At 43.6% G+C, this 18190-nt stretch overlaps 1 protein-coding gene across 1 annotated transcript in view; it reads right to left on the bottom strand.

The window, feature by feature from the left end:
- The window catches only part of LOC126470080 (lazarillo protein-like), a 50216-nt gene that overhangs the window by 28047 nt on the left and 3979 nt on the right, over positions 1 to 18190 (bottom strand). Inside the window, exon 2 of the mRNA XM_050097596.1 lies at positions 14301 to 14474. Within this exon, the coding sequence (XP_049953553.1) occupies positions 14301 to 14432 (132 nt within the window). The 5' untranslated portion in view covers positions 14433 to 14474. The remainder of the gene's footprint in view (positions 1 to 14300; positions 14475 to 18190) is intronic.

Raw genomic sequence — 18190 nt, 5'->3', positions numbered from 1 at the left:
GTCGAACTGTTCGTGCAGATGGTTGTCTTGCAAACGTCCCCATCTGTTGACTCAGGGATCGAGACGTGGCTGCACGATCCGTTACAGCCATGCGGATAAGATGCCTGTCATCTTGACTGCTATTGATACGAGGCCGTTGGGATCCAGCACGGCGTTCCGTATTACCCTCCTGAACCCACCGATTCCATATTCTGCTATCAGACGTTGGATGTCGACCAACGCGAGCAGCAATGTCGCGATAAACCACAATCACGATAGGCTACAATCCGACCTTTATCGAAGTCGGAAACGTGACGGTCGCATTTCTCCTCCTTACACGAGGCATCACATCAACGTTTCACGAGGCAACGCCGGTCAACTGCTGTTTGTGTATGAGAAGTCGGTTGGAAACTTTCCTCATGTCAGCACGTTGTAGGTGTCGCCACCGGCGCCAACCTTGTGTGAATGCTCTGAAAAGCTGATCATTTACATATCACAGCATCTTTTTCCTGTTGGTTAAATTTCGCGTCTGTAGCACGTCATCTTCGTTGTGTAGCAATTTTAATGGCCAGTAGTGTAATTTCAACAATATGAGTTAGCTGCCCATTAAATGCCACCACCCATTTAATGGCGTTAAAAGTCAAGTATTTGTGTTAGCATGAGGAAGCTGCTTCCTGACTTTCCACCGACCACCATCTTGTGTGGTCCCAACCCATGGTCCTGTTGAATAAACAACTTGGAAAGACATCTGGACCCAGCCACCCCATATCATCGACATCAGGAAAAACGTCCTGGGACGCCTCTGCAGCCTCTACCCTCATCTCAACCTGGAATTGATGCTTCTTGTCTACTTAGGTATAACATCTCCCTTCGGGAGGGCGCAGAAGCGGCATGAAGAAAACACATGAATTGTATGACAATTCAGCGAATATGCAAAAAGGTTATTGGAAGGGCAGTGGAATACGACACTGGAGCTAAGGAACAAACCTGCAGCGTGGGGAGCGAACGAAATGGATGGTCTGGAGATGTTAATCCTGAAGTTTGCTGCACAGCACGTAGGAGTGCCTCTGGAATAAGTAAGCCCAGTATTATTCTCAATCAGCTTCCATCCAACCATTGTCACTTCACCAGCAGATTAACCAGTGGTATTGAAGGAGATACATGGAATTCTATCGCTCGGTTCTGATGCAGCATCAGGAGAATTTCGATCATTTACTGGGACTACAGTCTGGAGATAAGATTAATCTCGCTATTGCTCACGCCTTAATCAAAGGGAGCGGATGGAAAGCCTGCTGCTTTCGAGGAGAGTGGCTGGCTGGATGGTAGTTTCTGGCGACGGAGAGGATGACCGTCCGCCCACTCACATTCAGTGACGAGAATCCTGAGAACACCGGACACAGACAATTCGTCCCGTTCTCGGAAATGCTTGTCGAGACGCATTGCAACCCCTAGAGTTGCTGTGGAACCATGTCGGCTCTGGGAACTCCGGGGCTAGTTTGCAAACGTAGAACTGAGTTCTTTCGGAAGCTGCCAAATGCTGGACATGGCCAGGTTTGGCCGTTCTCGGAAGTGTTTGTCACGATACCTTCCAACCCCTGGAGTCGCTGTAGAACCATGGCGGCTGTGAGGACACTGAGGCTGTTTTGTAAACCGGAATGGAATTTTTGTGGCGGATACCAAATGTTGCTTTCCCTTGAACACTAATAGCTGTTGTTGCCAGTCCACCTTTATACAGGGAAATTCATGTGGAAGAAGCAAGAGAGGCAGTGGGATAACATGGAACAGAGTGACCAGTGACAGCTCGTCATTGAGGTTGTTTATGAGATGGCCAATCATAAGAGGACGGAGGCCAAGAGTGATGTAGTGGAGTACAAGTGGGGAAAGAGTAGTGAAGGCAGTGAGTTTTGGTCTGGAGTTCGGGCCGGCAGTGTAATTGTGAAGTGGTGACAGCGGCGTGAAGAACTGGAGGCGACCCAGAGGACGTGAGGACACTTCAGCAAGGACCGGTGGAGATCAGAGAGGCGCAGCACTCACTGCCGAAGGTAAAGCGCCAAGTAAACTTACTGTAGTCTTAATTACGAGTGGGAACAGATTACTCTGATCGGTCAAGATTGGAGGACGGGTAATTTGTGGATTCTACTTGCTGTCAGCAAGGATTGGAAGTATCTATGGGTGTAACAAATGCTAGATTATATCTTATTTGTCATAGTGTAAAGAAGGAGCGTTTATTGGGTCATATAAATACAGAGACTAGAGGAAATCTTACTTGTGAAAGGGTAAAATGATGGAAACGGATATTAAAGGATGTGATTAGAAAAACTTTCGCGTTTAATTTATACTGCCATATCCTTTCAACAGTTAGTCTCTCCACTTGTAAGTGCTAAACGGCCTATGTGCTGTTATTTCATCTTCAGCGTCCACCATAGTCTTTGTTTGACGATAGACTAGGTTTTTGTATGTTGTCTGTATTTCAACATTGGTTTCCATACGTTTTGACAATCCTTAGAACAGACGCGAGGTCTTCGTGATTGTCAGATGGGCCACTGATTTCTGTTTCGAATAATTCACCTAGTCTCAGACGGTGAACCTTTTATAGTGAGGCTGGCGACCCAAGATAATGAAAGTTATCGGCGTTGGGAGAGTTTGGTTTTGAAAGCTGCCGGAAGCAGTTGACTTTGAGGAAGGGAACATTGCAAATCACGGAAAGCTGAATGTACGAAATGTCCACTGTTGGACGCTGATAACACGTACTGGCTGAAACAGGTGGAATATCAGAGGCAGTGGAATGTGAATATTTGGTACAGCATTATTGTCGACTAAGTTGTTGCTTCTTACTTCATTGAAGGAATCTTAACAGATAAAATATGCGCACAATCTCTTACCGAAATGCTACTGGATCTCCTAAAAGGAAGGAGGATTAGGGTTTAACATCCTGTCGACATCGAGTTCATTGAAAATAGAGGAAAAGCTTTGGAAGCTTCAGAAAGGGGAAGGATATCGGTTGTGCCCTTTCAAAGCAACCATCCAGGAATTTGCCTGGAGCGATTTAGGGGGCACACTGAAAACCCAAATCTGGATGATTATACCCAGACTGAAAACGTCATCCTTGAGAATGCGAGTCCAATGGTCTAACCAGTTCGCCATCACTTTAAATATGTATTTGGTAACAACATGATGGGAGCCCGGCTCACTATTTACTTGTGGCCAGCAAAATGCGCTCACTTAGTTTTCTTCTGATTTTTGGATAGGACGTAAAGGCGTTATCAGTTGTCCTGCAAGTTCGTCCGATTTGAGACTCCTAGACACTGCTATATGGGGTAAACTTAATATGAAATTTATCCACAGGTACCAACGATCCGAGGGTATTTAAAACATCACACTGTTGCAGTAGCGACAATGATAACATAGGATTCTCCTCAGTTTGACCAGAGGTCCGTAACACTTGCGATTGCAAACGCGTATTGAACTACACGGTGCACATTTCCAAAACTAGGTGTCATAAATGAAATTTTAACACATACAGCACTATGCTAGTACGCCATATGGGCGCACATGGATCGGCCGTATGGACAGCGGCCGCGTACCGTACGGGCGCTGGTTTTACATTGCCCGAATCATTTTTCCCTGTGCTACACGGCTGCCGGCTGAAGGATAGCCGTAGAAGTTGATATTTTGACCTCAAGATGCAGCAGGAATCAATTTACAATTTTCTAAACAAGGACGCTCAAGCAGGATGATATTTTCTTTAGGGAGGCATCGGTTCTAGCGCTCAAATGGAAAAATAAACGTGTTGCGGATTGCCTCTCCACAAAATATTAGGAGATTTCTGTACGCTGGTAAGGTGGTATTATGACAAAGATAAAGCGAAACATTATCATAAATTATAAAATGAACAGGGCTGGTGCAACCACGTCAATGAGCTTCAAAGCTACTATCCATTCGCAAGCAGAACAGTGAACTGACCAAGAAAACTATGCTTCCACGTTTTCCTAATGTCCACTGTTTATGGTTTTATCTTGGACAAGGATTTCACCAAGCAAATACACACTACAGAGTCAAACAAATGGTACACTTGGCTAATATTGTGAAGGGCCCCCGCGAGCACGCTGAAATGACCCAGCACGAACTAATACACAAATACTGTCAATATACAAATACGTAAACAAGCATATTTTCCAATCTACACTCCTGGAAATGGAAAAAAGAACACATTGACACCGGTGTGTCAGACCCACCATACTTGCTCCGGACACTGCGAGAGGGCTATACAAGCAATGATCACACGCACGGCACAGTGGACACACCAGGAACCGCGGTGTTGGCCGTCGAATGGCGCTAGCTGCGCAGCATTTGTGCACCGCCGCCGTCAGTGTCAGGCGGTTTGCCGTGGCATACGGAGCTCCATCGCAGTCTTTAACACTGGTAGCATGCCGCGACAGCGTGGACGTGAACCGTATGTGCAGTTGACGGACTTTGAGCGAGGGCGTATAGTGGGCATGCGGGAGGCCGGGTGGACGTACCGCCGAATTGCTCAACACGTGGGGCGTGAGGTCTCCACAGTACATCAATGTTGTCGCCAGTGGTCGGCGGAAGGTGCACGTGCCCGTCGACCTGGGACCGGACCGCAGCGACGCACGGATGCACGCCAAGACCGTAGGATCTTACGCAGTGCCGTAGGGGACCGCACCGCCACTTCCCAGCAAATTAGGGACACTGTTGCTCCTGGGGTATCGGCGAGGACCATTCGTAACCGTCTCCATGAAGCTGGGCTACGGTCCCGCACACCGTTAGGCCGTCTTGCGCTCACGCCCCAACATCGTGCAGCCCGCCTCCAGTGGTGCCGCGACAGTCGTGAATGGAGGGACGAATGGAGACGTGTCGTCTTCAGCGATGAGAGTCGCTTCTGCCTTGGTGCCAATGATGGTCGTATGCGTGTTTGGCGCCGTGCAGGTGAGCGCCACAATCAGGACTGCATACGACCGAGGCACACAGGGCCAACACCCGGCATCATGGTGTGGGGAGCGATCTCCTACACTGGTCGTACACCACTGGTGATCGTCGAGGGGACACTGAATAGTGCACGGTACATCCAAACCGTCATCGAACCCATCGTTCTACCATTCCTAGACCGGCAAGGGAACTTGCTGTTCCAACAGGACAATGCACGTCCGCATGTATCCCGTGCCACCCACGTGCTCTAGAAGGTGTAAGTCAACTACCCTGGCCAGCAAGATCTCCGGATCTGTCCCCCATTAAGCATGTTTGGGACTGGATGAAGCGTCGTCTCACGCGGTCTGCACGTCCAGCACGAACGCTGGTCCAACTGAGGCGCCAGGTGGAAATGGCATGGCAAGCCGTTCCACAGGACTACATCCAGCATCTCTACGATCGTCTCCATGGGAGAATAGCAGCCTGCATTGCTGCGAAAGGTGGATATACACTGTACTAGTGCCGACATTGTGCATGCTCTGTTGCCTGTGTCTATGTGCCTGTGGTTCTGTCAGTGTGATCATGTGATGTATCTGATCCCAGGAATGTGTCAATAAAGTTTCCCCTTCCTGGGACAATGAATTCACGGTGTTCTTATTTCAATTTCCAGGAGCGTATAAGGTATGAGATTTTAAAATGATGCTAGATGTGTGGCTCTAAGATGCTTGGCTATTATGTAATTCTCTAAATTTCTTAGATGATCCCCAAGACATCCGTGCAATCGAGAGAGAGCAGTCTTGAACGTTTCAAGCAAGAGTTCATTACATTCTTTTACGATTTCCTTTCCGTTGCCGGTGCTGCTGATTTCATTTTCAAATCTAATTGTGTATCTTTGACATTAAACTCATCCGCTATGTTACTCTTTAACAATGTTTGCACCTCAGTTCCTGTTTTGCAAACCTATTCGAATTTTAGTGTACAGATCACATTTCTTTCAAGTTTGCGGCAGATACTAGAACAGAAATTTGCAGTTAACTTGCGAATCGTCATTAGACATCAATCCTTTGTCTTCCATATAGAGTGTAGGTCCAACCACATACAGCCAGGTGTGATTAATGTCGGCTTTAAATTAAACTTTTCTCCACTATTCCGCTTCTGTAAATAGATTCTGTTAGTGCGTCAGTCGGGAGCAACCCATCAATCTAGCACGACAGTCCTACTGAGGAATAAGAAATTTTCGCATAAGACAGCAATCGCATTCATGTTGGAAACATGTTAATACAAAGTTCTAAATATTGTAATTTCTTCGAAACTATTAATCGGATTTGGAAGAGTGAAAGCCGTTGAATTCGTCTGTTTTGGAACTATAATACTAGCAGCAGAAATTACTACAGTTCTATCTGAAAAAGTGAAGCTGATAGCGATATCTATGTAATATGAAAAGGGACTACACGTCATTTAGTGAGGACTTTACGCAGTTAATCTGGGTGAAAACAGAATTAAAAAATGTGAGGCTTCACGTAGTATTTCAGGTGAACAGATAACCTGAATCATGCTGTATACTTTTGCATCACCAGGTATAGTCAACTTTTCTTAAAACTGCTCATTGCATTAGGGTTCACCAAATTCAGACTAGCAGCTCTAGGTTAAAAATAAAGAAATAGTTTCTTTTTTTCAGAGCTACTCCCCTAACCGTCGCTAAACCAGAAACAGGCATTACCAATTATATAAAATCGAACAGGCTTTTATCATAGTATATGACTTCCTCTCGTCTCCAAACTCCCCAGACATGAACGTTATTGAGCATATCTGGGATGCCTTGCACCGTGCTGTTCAGAAGAGATCTCCAGCCCTTCGCACTCTTACGGATTTACGTATAGCCCGGCAGGATTCATGGTGTTAGTTCGCTCCAGCACTACTTCAGACATTAGTCGAGTCCATTCCACAACGTGTTGCTGCACTTCTGCGTGCTCGCGGGGTACTACACGACATTAGGCAAGTGTACCAGTTTCTTTAGCCCTTCAGTGTACGTTCCGTGCGCTTACTCCTCAGTGTTAGACAAAATGGCGAAGGCTGCAAATGTTTGTAACAGTTTGAGCGGTAAAAACGATATATTAAAAGAGAAGGTACTGTAGCAGCAGGAAGGAAAAAGTTGAAAAATGGAGGGAATGAATACATTAAGTTCAAGCAATAAATTTATTCCCGCAAAAGCTCGTCCAGCACAGGAGATAAGTCTCATTACTGATCACTAAACTACACCAAATCTGGGCAAAATGGTTGTTCTTGAGTTACCAAGTATGTTGTTCCACAAGATGTAAAGGACCTGATACGGGAATCAAGGCAATTTAAGCTATTTATCGTCAGCAATATGAATGCATCTGACTTCTTAGATTTCAAGAAAGCAGCAGTTTGTAATATAAACACAGCAAACATAAACACATCAAAAGTACAGTGGTTGTGGTTAGACAGAAATAGCCGTAATGAAGTTAAGAGCAGGAGAAGAGGACAACAAGAAAATGCTACTATCTGCCACGAAAATTACAAGCCACATCTATGAAGAAAAGAAGCAATATTTGCTTGAAATGATGCATGACGTGACAAATAATGACCACATACATTTAATGATTTTTACGTACCATGCTGGATTACATCTTTGTCTTATGTGCCGTATGTACCGCTGCTGTGCTTTGCTTTGCGCTGAATTTAAGTATTTTACTGTTTTTGGAACAGACTTTAAAAATGTTAATTTTATTGTTGACTTGTACTGTTATTATGTCGTGATTTGGCGACTGGACAAAACTGTAATAAATACGAAAGGTATTTCCTAAATCCTGTTATGGCACTCCCTTCCCGAGGTTTCCTTACGCAGCTGGAGGAGTAAATTTCCAGTTGTCTGTATGCTCTGCAACTATATATTTGCACTTTGTTACTCGCATATGTTTATCTTCATACGTTTCTTATATTTTAGGAAATGTCATATTGACTGCCAGGTCCGTATATCTTGAAACGATAAGTTCTGCATTTTTGACGTGCGGTTAATCATTTGGTAACACCTGTATTGTCCATGATTGTAATTTTTATTTTCTGTCCTGTAGGATGATTTGAAGATGGATCCCGACTCGAAACTATTCATCAAATATTTAAAATTGAAATTTGCACCTTTGGCTTTGTTCCATGCTGTAGAATGAACTTTTACTACCTTTTTGCCGAGTACTAAACTGTGGCACATAGAGTTTTTCATTCCACTTTCACTAAGTTTTTCAAGTTGTTATAACACAATGTTCGTAATTTCGTTTGGAAACTAAATCCATACTATGCTTAACTTTCGACTAAAACACATTAATAGTACAATTATGACCATTAATTACCCAGTATATTTAAAAATCATCATCATCAAATTCATGATTCTGGCATATAAAGCCTATTTGTTTCAAAACTTCAGGTGCTACGCATAGGGCTCAGAGTATATAGTTACATTTGAGTAAGTTACGGTCGCCATAGAAAAACAATAAATTTTCAGTTTCAGTAATACGAGCCGCATTCTGTTACTCTGACGGCAGTGCATGTTATGACTTAGGTATAATGCGTTCCATGTCGACGGTTCCTTCGTGACTGTCTGTTAATGACAGGCAGATTGTGACTGTAGGTCACGTAACACGCACTCATCATACGTGAAACAGGAAGTTCGTTCTTTAAAAGCTCACTCGACCTTGAGAGAACTTAAGCAGCGATATAAATGCCACACAGATATTACGTACGTGTGTCTCTATGATCACGCTGCTACTCTCGCCAGAGCTTCTACACAGAAGAGCCAAAGAAACTGGTACACCTGCCTGATATCTACAGGACCCCCCGCGAGCACGCAGAAGGGACCCAGCACGACGTGGCACGTACTCGACTAATGTCTGATGTAGCGCTGGAGGGAACTGCCATCATGAATCCTGCAGGGCTGTCCATAAATCCGTAAGAGTACGAAGCGGAGAACATCGCTTTTGGACAGCACGTTGCAAAGCATGCCAGATATGCTCAATGATGTTCATGTTGGGAAGTCTGGTGGCCAGCGGAAGTGTTTAAACTCAGAAGAGTGTTCCTGCAGCCACTCTGGACATGTGGGTGGTCGCATTGTCCTGCTGGAGTCCGGGGGAATGCACAATGGACATGAATGGACGCATGTGATCAGACAGGATGCGTACGTACGTGACATCTCACACAGTCGTATCTAGACGTATCAGGGGTCCCATAGCACTCCAACTGCACACGCCCCACGCCATAACAGAGCCTACAGCAGCTTGAAGAATCCTCTGCTGACGTGCAGGGTCCACGGACTCATGAGGTTGTCTCCATACCGTATACGTCCATCCACTCGATACAATTTGAAACTAGACTCGTCCGACCAGGCAACATGTTTCCAGTCATCGGTGTCGGTGCTGACGGGCCCAGCGGAGGCGTAAAGCTCTGTGTCGTGAAATCATCAAGGGTACACGAGTGGGCGTTCCGCTCCGAAAGCCCACATCGATGATTTTTCGTTGAATGGTTCGCACGCTGACACTTGTTGATGGTGCAGCACTGAAATCTACACTGATTTTCGGAAAGGCTGCACTTCTATCACGTTGAGCGATTCTCTTCAGTCGTCGTTGGTCCCGTTCTTGCAGGATCTTTTTCCGGCCGCCAGCAATGTCCGAGATTTGATGTTCTATCGGATCCCTTATATTCACGATACACTCGTGAAATGGTCGTATGGGAAAATCCCCATTTTATCGCCACCTCGGAGATGCCGTGTCTCAACGCACGTGCGCCGACTATAACACCACGTTCAGACTCACTTAAATCTTGATAACCTGCCATTGTAGCAGCAGTAACCGATACTGCGCCAGACACTCGTTGTGTTATATAGACGTTGCCTTCCGCAGCGCCGTATTTTGCGTGTTTACATGTCTCTGTGTTTGGATACGCATGCCTATACCAGTTTCTTTGGCGCTTCAGTGAAGGTCATGATATTTGTATCATTTGTAGTTTTTGTAGGAAGTAAGATTTTCCGCCTTCCCCTTGGTTTTTACCGAAGTACCCCATTTGTATCTGAGGCTACTTCGTAGCAGGCAAACACAACTGTCTTATTTCCGAATTTCGTAGTACATAGATTTCTAGAGTTATCACGGAACGCCTGGTGTCTGTTGTGTAGCGATGTAATGTGTGACTGCTACAATTATGTTATTCTGTATAGGCTACACAAGTACCGAAAAAGGAGACTGGTGTAAATCTGGCAGATGGGCGGAAACGTTGGTACTGAGTGAGATGGTGTAGAGCTTAAGATAACATGGAATCATGTCCGGGGAGATAGATGTATGCTAGGCCATAAGTGATCCAGATTAAGCCTTCATAAACTTCCTGAAGTCTCTTCAGGTTTGTACTCGGCTGGTATTGTCACTTCGAACAAGCTGTTACCGATTTTGTTCCCCATCCTTCCTAAAATGAGATCTTTTTCCTTTCGAGATGGTGAAAAAATTATTGTCTTGCTTTTCAGATAATGCTTTTCAGCAAACACAAATACTACCATTAGTTTTGATTATGGGATTAACCATTTACAACTGGGATCAAGCATATAATCTCACTTTCCCACAGTAGCACGTGCAAACAGCGTCATCATTAATTTGCTATACATTTTCTAGTCTCTGTATGCTATAATTCTGTGCTGTACAACTTCATCCAGAAACATGGAACCCATTCCTTGATGTTTTAACCCACCATATCATCCTGTCCAGTACTCCAGCTACAGTTTTCCACACCTTCCTTTCATTGCCACTTTTGGGGAGAAACTCTTCATTTATCTTAACAGACCATTTCATTAGGTATCTGTACACATATGCCTTAAGCAAGATTCCATTTGTGTTGCCAAAAAATAAATTTTAAAACGCAGACTTCGTGGAAAATTCTTGACTTTTACGTGAGAATCGTGCTGGGTCTGAGACATTTCAGTGGTTTCTAGGAAACTGATTAGAACTCTCCTCTGATGATGCTGATTTCTTTTTTCCACTGGGACCGTAAATCATTTCAGGGAAATGCTGGATTAATTTCTTCAACAAAGTCTTGGCTAATATCCTTTCGTCTCTCTGTCTATTTCGACAACCGTTTTACTACCCAAATAGCAAAACTCATCTAACACTTTTATTGTCTCATTTCCTAACACCATCGCCTTATTTAATTTGTTTGCATGGCATTACGCTTAATTTACTTATTAGTGTTTTATCCATCTTCAGCAACTGTTTTTGTATTTATTGAAATAATGAACAACCAGTTGCACAAAAGAATTTTATTTTCTTAACCGGTTTCGGGCTCGTCTCCAGAAGGTTTTAATTATCGCATTATTTGCGAGTGTCAGTGCGATAGTTATAACCTTCTGAAGAAGGGCACTAAATGCCTAAAGCCGGTTAAGAAACTGAAATTTCTTTCAGGCACTTTTCCAGAAGATTTTAAATATCACATTATTTTCCACTGAAGAAGGGTACTGCCTGAAGCCGGTTAAGAAAAGTAAATTTCTTTTGCGCACCTGGTTACTGATTATTTCAATAAATAATTTACTTTTGATGATGTTCATCTTTTACTCTATTTTCAAGCCGCCGTCCATTCTGTTCAACTGATCTTCATAGGTTTTTGATTTTTCCGACAATGTCGTCGGGAAAACAATGATTTTTATTTCTCCTGCCTGAAATTTTACTCCTTTTACAACGTTCTCGTTGGTTTACTTCATAACTTGCTCAAGGAACAATCTGAATAACATCGGGACTAAACTGCAGACCTGTCTGCCGCCACTGCCCACCTTTCAAGTCCTGCACCTCGCTGTGTACTTACTGTACGAGTTGTGGAAATAATCCATAGATCTTCGCATTTTATATCTGATACCTTGAGAAATTCGTAGAGTGTATTCCACTCAACGCTGTGGAAAACTTTCTCTAAATTTAGAAATGCCATAAATGTAGTTTCACCTTCTTTCAGTATATTCTGCATGATAGGTCGTAAGGTCAGTACTGCCTCGTGTGTTCCTATTTTTCCCCGGAGCCCAAACAGATGTTCGCTATAAATTCTGTAAATAATTCGTTTCAGTATCTTGGAACCACGACTTATGAAATAGGTGGCTCATCTACAGACTTTCAAGACATAATTATTATTATGCTCTAGTGTAATGATTTTTCTTTGATAGCATTTAGGAATTGTCCATCGACGTCCATCCAAGACTGTTGAAACACAAACTTCGAGAAGTTCTTTATAACATTTACTTACTTGTTTCACGTAATCTTAGCCACATTGATATCTAGGAAGATTAGAAATTAACGCCTCATAGATGGCTGAGTGAAGCGACGCAGCAATATATAGGAGAAGGGCATTGTAGTCGCCTATGTGTTTGCTTTCGGAATTATTCAAGAAACCAGTGCGGAGAGAAAGGCAGGCCACGGGCAACTTGGATCAGGATGGTTGGATGCTCTGAAGCGTTACGCCACGTCGCCCTATTGAGGAACCTACTACAGAGTTCGTAAAACAAAAAAAAGTTTAAATTTATAGACAGATTGTGTTAAACTGACAAGTAAATGATAAACAATTTATGATCCAAGAGTGCACCTGCATATTACAATTCATAACTGTACTAAAATGTAGTTTGCACTACGGCTTCTGCATGTTATGAGTGGTTTAAGAAATGTTTCTAAGGTACTGATGGAGGAAAAGCATCCCGAGTGATTTGCCTAACGCAAAATTTTCAGACTTAAACTTTGTATTAACTGAAATCTTAATTAGAACACAGATCTTTGAGTGGACTGAGGCAAACTTTCTTTATCTGCTGTATCCAAAACTAATGTAAATGTTATTATCGGATAATCTTGACCGCCTCTTGTAGTTTTCTAAAGTAATGTTAAATACGGGGTAGGAGAGCGATGATGATCTTAGCGAAACTGTTTGGTGCAAAGGAAGTATTTTCAGTTCCTCTAGCACTGTAAACGGTCGCTTCTTTGATTATCACACGAAAAAATTCCCACACGTTACAACTAAAGGGAACGAATTATTATTTTATTATCTATTTTTTGTTTGTCTTATGATTGGTTCCATAATGCCCAACATGACTTTCTCTCCTGTACCAACCTCTTCACCCTCAATTATTTCTTGGATATTATTCAGTCTCAGTCTCCTCCTGCACTTTCTAACCGCTGCAGCTCCCTCCAGTGCTATGGAAGATATTTCCTGATGTCTCATTATATGCCGTATCACTCCGAATATTCTCCTTGTCAGTGTTTTCCATATTTTTCTTCCCTGCCGAGTCTGTGGAGAACCTGATCATTTCCTATCTTATCAGTTCATCTAACTTTCAACATCCCTCAAGAATACCACATCTAAAACGCTCTGATTGTTTTCCGGTTTACTCAGACTCAATGATTCACTACTTTACAATGTTGCGCTCCAAACGTACATTATCAGAAATTTCTTCTTCATGTTAAAACTGATTTTATTTTGATCAGAATGCGTTCTTTGACTGTGCTAGTCTTCTTTTTACATCCTCCCTGCTACTTCCGTCATATATTACTCTGCTTCCAACGTAGCAGAACTCCATCATTTTGTCCATATTGTTGTCCCCACTTCTGATGTTAAATTTATTACTAATATCACTTTTGATACTCCTCGTCTTTCTTCGATTTACTCTCAATTCATACCCCGTTTTCAGTACTGTATTCATTTCATATATATGTCCAGTACTTCTTCCCCACTTTCACAGACGCTAGCAACGTCATCAGCGAATCTTATCATATTGTTTCATCTTGAATTTTAATCCCACTCCGAAACCTGTATTTCTTTCCCTTGTTGCTTCTTCGATACACGTGTTGAACAGTAAGGGAAAAATATTGCTTCAGTAATCTCGAATTTTTTTCTGCGTCGTATCGTTATTCCGTTCTAACGCTATGCTAACGAGTCTAGAAACACATTTGAGCTATCCTGCAGTGGAAACGAGTCTCGAGTTATTCTTTAGACTGGTGAGTACTTGTTCTTAACTCTCGTCAGAACTCGAGGTCAGGAACATACACCTTTCATTGTGGGTTGTGAGTCGATCAAAAGAATGATTAAACAATCATATGCGCCAGATCTCAATACATTCATACGATGCTAACTAGACCAGAAACCTCAAAGAATGTGGCAATGCATGTAGTTTCGTGAAGCGAGACGTACATTAAAAATTCTATGAAATACTTAATCTGCAATGGAGCGAGCGAAATTAGTGAACTATTTTACATATTTTCTTGCATCTGTAGTTGAAACGACTGAGTGATTAAGTGTATACTGAAATCGGGCGAAATGTACTAGAGCTTGCGGCGCTAGCTCTGCGGTACTATTTGGCACACAGCTGGGATACTCACGGCAGACACGTTGAAATTGGGCATGACGTCGACCTCCGGACAAGGGCCCAGGCCAGCTTTCTGAGACAGCGAAGGTGCCGCCAGCAAAGCCAGAGCCAGGACGGCTACGTGGTACGTCGCAGCTGCAGCCATTTCTTCCCGTCCGAAGCGAAGTGTCTCGTATATCACTCTCGGCTGGAATTTTAAGGTTCACAAATGAATCAGCAGGTAAATAAAGGGCATTCAGTCAGAGTAGCCAAGCATGTACGTCTAAGAGGAGTATCATTAGCAAACTCAGGACGGACTTTTCGCTCTGCTGCCGACTGTGTACTGATATGAAGCTTGCTGACAGATTAAAACTGTGTACCAGACCAGGACTCGAACCTGTGACTTCCATATTTCCCTGGCAAATATATTACGAAGTGAACCAGCCAAACAAGACTGACGACGCGTCCTCCCAACATTACTTCCACAAGGTCCCGGCTTCGATGTCCGATGCAACCCACAGTCTTAATCTACCATGAAGTATCAACGCACACAGAGCTGACGCAAGTCATGGGATAACGATATGTACGTATATAGATCTCGGTAGTATCGCATTCACAAGGTATGAAAGAGCAGTGCATTGGCGGAGCTGTCATTTATACTCATGTGATTCATGTGAAAAGGTTTCCGGCGCGATTACGGCCGCACAACGGGAATGGTTGTTGGGAATGGTTGTTGGAGCTAGACACATGGGATATTCCATTTCGGAAATCGTTAGGATATTTGATTTTCCGAGATGCACAGTGTCAAGAGTGTGCCGAGAGTACGAAATTTCAGACATTACCTCTCACCACGGACAACACAGTGACCGACGGCCTTCACTTAACAACCGAGAGCAGCCGTGTTTCCGTATAGTTGTCAGTGCTAACAGATAACATCGCTGCGTGAAATATCCAGACATACGAAGGACTTACCCGCTAGGACAGTGAGGTTAAATTTGTCATTAATGTGCTGTGGCAGCAGACGACCGACGCGGGTGCCTTTGCTAGCAGCACTAAATCGAATGGAGCGCCTCTCCTAGGCTCGTGACAATCTCGATTGGTCCCTAGTCGACTGGAAAACCGTGTCCTGGTCAGATGAGTTCCGATTTCATTTCGTAAGAGTAGACGGTGCGGGCGTGGCGCAGATCCCAACTTGTCAATAAGGCATTGTGCAAGCTGGTGCTGGCTCCATGATGACGTGGGTTGTGTTTACATGGAATGCACTGGGTCCTCTTACCCAATTGAGCCGACCATTGACGGGAAATGGTTATGTTCGTGTATATGGAGATCTTTTGCAGCCATTCGTTGACTTCATGCTCCCAAACAACGATGCCGCGTCAGTGGGCACAGTTGTTCGCAATCGGTTTCAAGAACATTCTGGACAGTTCGAGCGATCCACTCGAATCGCTGAACTCTTATTGGACGTCCAGAGAACAGTTCGTGCACAACATCCTGCACCGGCAACACTTTCGCAATTTTTGGACGGCTGCGGAGGCATCATGGCTCAGTATTGCTGCAGGTGACCTCCAACGACTTGCTGAGTCTATGGCACGTCGAACTGCTGCCGGGTGAAAGGTGGTCCGATACAATATTAGGAGGCATCCCATGATTTATGTCACCTCAGGGTAAGAAAAAGCTTAATTTTAGTTATTAGTAAGAGACGAAATGAGTCTGCGAAACTCTTCCGAAATTTGTAAATACAAGGACTAGCAGCACACGTATGGTTTTAATTGTCACCTCGAATAAGATGGTTGGAGGTTGTTTTGGGGAAGGAGACCAGACAGCGAGGTCATCGGTCTCCTCGAATAAGTTACGATATTGTGAATCTTCAGGTTTTCGCGGCGCAAAGACTGCTCCATTAAATTTCGGGAATGCAGCCGCATAAATTCTGCTTCTTCTTCTAAATATTTCGGCTGTATATCTTTCAGCCATCTTCAGAGAGAGCCGTACGGCTCTCTCTGAAGATGGCTGAAAGATATACAGCCGAAATATTTAGAAGAAGAAGCAGAATTTATGCGGCTGCATTCCCGAAATTTAATGGAGCAAGTTACGATATTATTATTATTTATTTACTTTCGTGTCTATATGCGCAGGCCTGTTTAGCAATGAAATCCACGTGCCACAGTACCTAAGCGTGTCACTAGAGAGGTCAATACGGAACGGTGCACCCTCACTGGTAAATTTGAGCACCGAGTTCTAGGTAATTAGTTTTCTGCATTTGAAGAGAAACGACGACATAGCACTCAATGATGAGTCGGTAGATGTGTGCGGCAACAATGCGTTACCATATGACTCACTGTTACTTGGAGCAACCAGTTTAGTCAAGTAAAAAATGTGAATGACGAAGAACCGAATAGCGGAGCACCTCTCTGTGAAGAGCCGTGATTAGCAACGGAAGTGAGGCCCTGGTGCTCGAAGGGGGGCGTATCACATTCCAGACGACAATGGAAAAAGAGAAAACAGTTACCTTGCACGACTTTTAGAGGATGACAAAACTCACCACCTGCTGGATTCTCCATTGCTCACACTTACTGAAAAACGCCCTTCGAACCTAGGTAGCAGTGGAAACGTGGCAGCTGTGGCAGACCCATATTTTTTAGCTACCCAGTCACTATGAACGAGTATTACACGTATTACTATGACCCAGAGACAAAGTAGCAAACCAAACAGTGGAAACTTGTAAATCCATCACACTCGAATAGGGTGAAGACCCAACTATGATATGAAAAGTTGGTTCAGAGTAGTTTTTGTGATTGTCTCATTGCTGTGCCAACAGATTCCGGTCATAAGGGGCACCCGTCACAGGAGCATATTGTCGGAATCTCCTGAGGCCGATGCGGGAGGCTGTAAAGACAAAGCTTTCGGCAGGGGTTTATCTCCACGAGAACGAATTCCTCATTCATGCTTTCTACCCCCCCCCCCCTTTCTCCCCACAACTCTCCGCGTTCTCGTGATATGGCACCCATTGACTTGTTCCTCTTTCCTCAGAAGTAGAAATTGTTGGTGGAATACGTTTTTAGAATGACGACGAATGGATTTTCGATGAGGAACATTTTGCGGAATAGCCAAAATTGACCCAGCCTACAACCAAGATCTCCATCAGTCATCCACTGTTGTCAAAAATGTGTAGCATTAACCGATGAACATACAGAGAAGGATTAACATTGTCGCCAAATTTCATAAAAGTAAAGTGAGTGTTCCGGTCTTTGATGATCGGCAAAATGAAGAGTATAACATTTGGTCATGTATGGGGAACACAGACGTGCTTGCGAAATCAAGCCTTCCTGATTTGCATTCTCCGTTGTTCCCTAAATCATTCCAAGTAAATGTCACGATATTTATACTAGTGAGCAGTGGCTCACACTCTCCCAGTTCTTGTGTATTTTAAGATATGCGTGAAGTAAATTATTATTATTAGTAGTAGTATTGGTACTTTTATTAAAGAATATCGAATTTCAACCTTACATCACTAAGTTATTTTTTTCTTCTAAAAATTTGTTGATATTTTATGGCCTATTCAATACCTTAATTCAATTGAATATAATCGAAATATATGCAGGGTGGTCCATTGATAGTGACCGGGCCAAATATCTCACGAAATAAGCATCACACGAAAAAACTACAAAGAATGAAACTCGTCTAGCTTGAAGGGGGAAACCAGATGGCGCTACGGTTGGCCCGCTAGATGGCACTGCCCTAGGTCAAACGGATATCAACTGCGTTTTTTAAAATAAGAACCCCCATTTTTTATTACATATTCGTGTAGTACGTAAATAAATATGAATGTTTTAGTTGGCCACTTTTTTTGCTTTGTGACAGATGGCGCTGTAATAGTCACAAACGTATTGGTACGTGGTATCACGTAACATTCCGCCAGTACCGACG

The sequence above is a fragment of the Schistocerca serialis genome, chromosome 1 (genome assembly GCF_023864345.2).
Source record: "Schistocerca serialis cubense isolate TAMUIC-IGC-003099 chromosome 1, iqSchSeri2.2, whole genome shotgun sequence".
In the NCBI taxonomy this organism is placed as follows: Eukaryota; Metazoa; Arthropoda; class Insecta; order Orthoptera; family Acrididae; genus Schistocerca; species Schistocerca serialis.
Note: the sequence above shows the minus strand (reverse complement) of the source record. Positions and strands in the feature narration are given on the sequence as shown.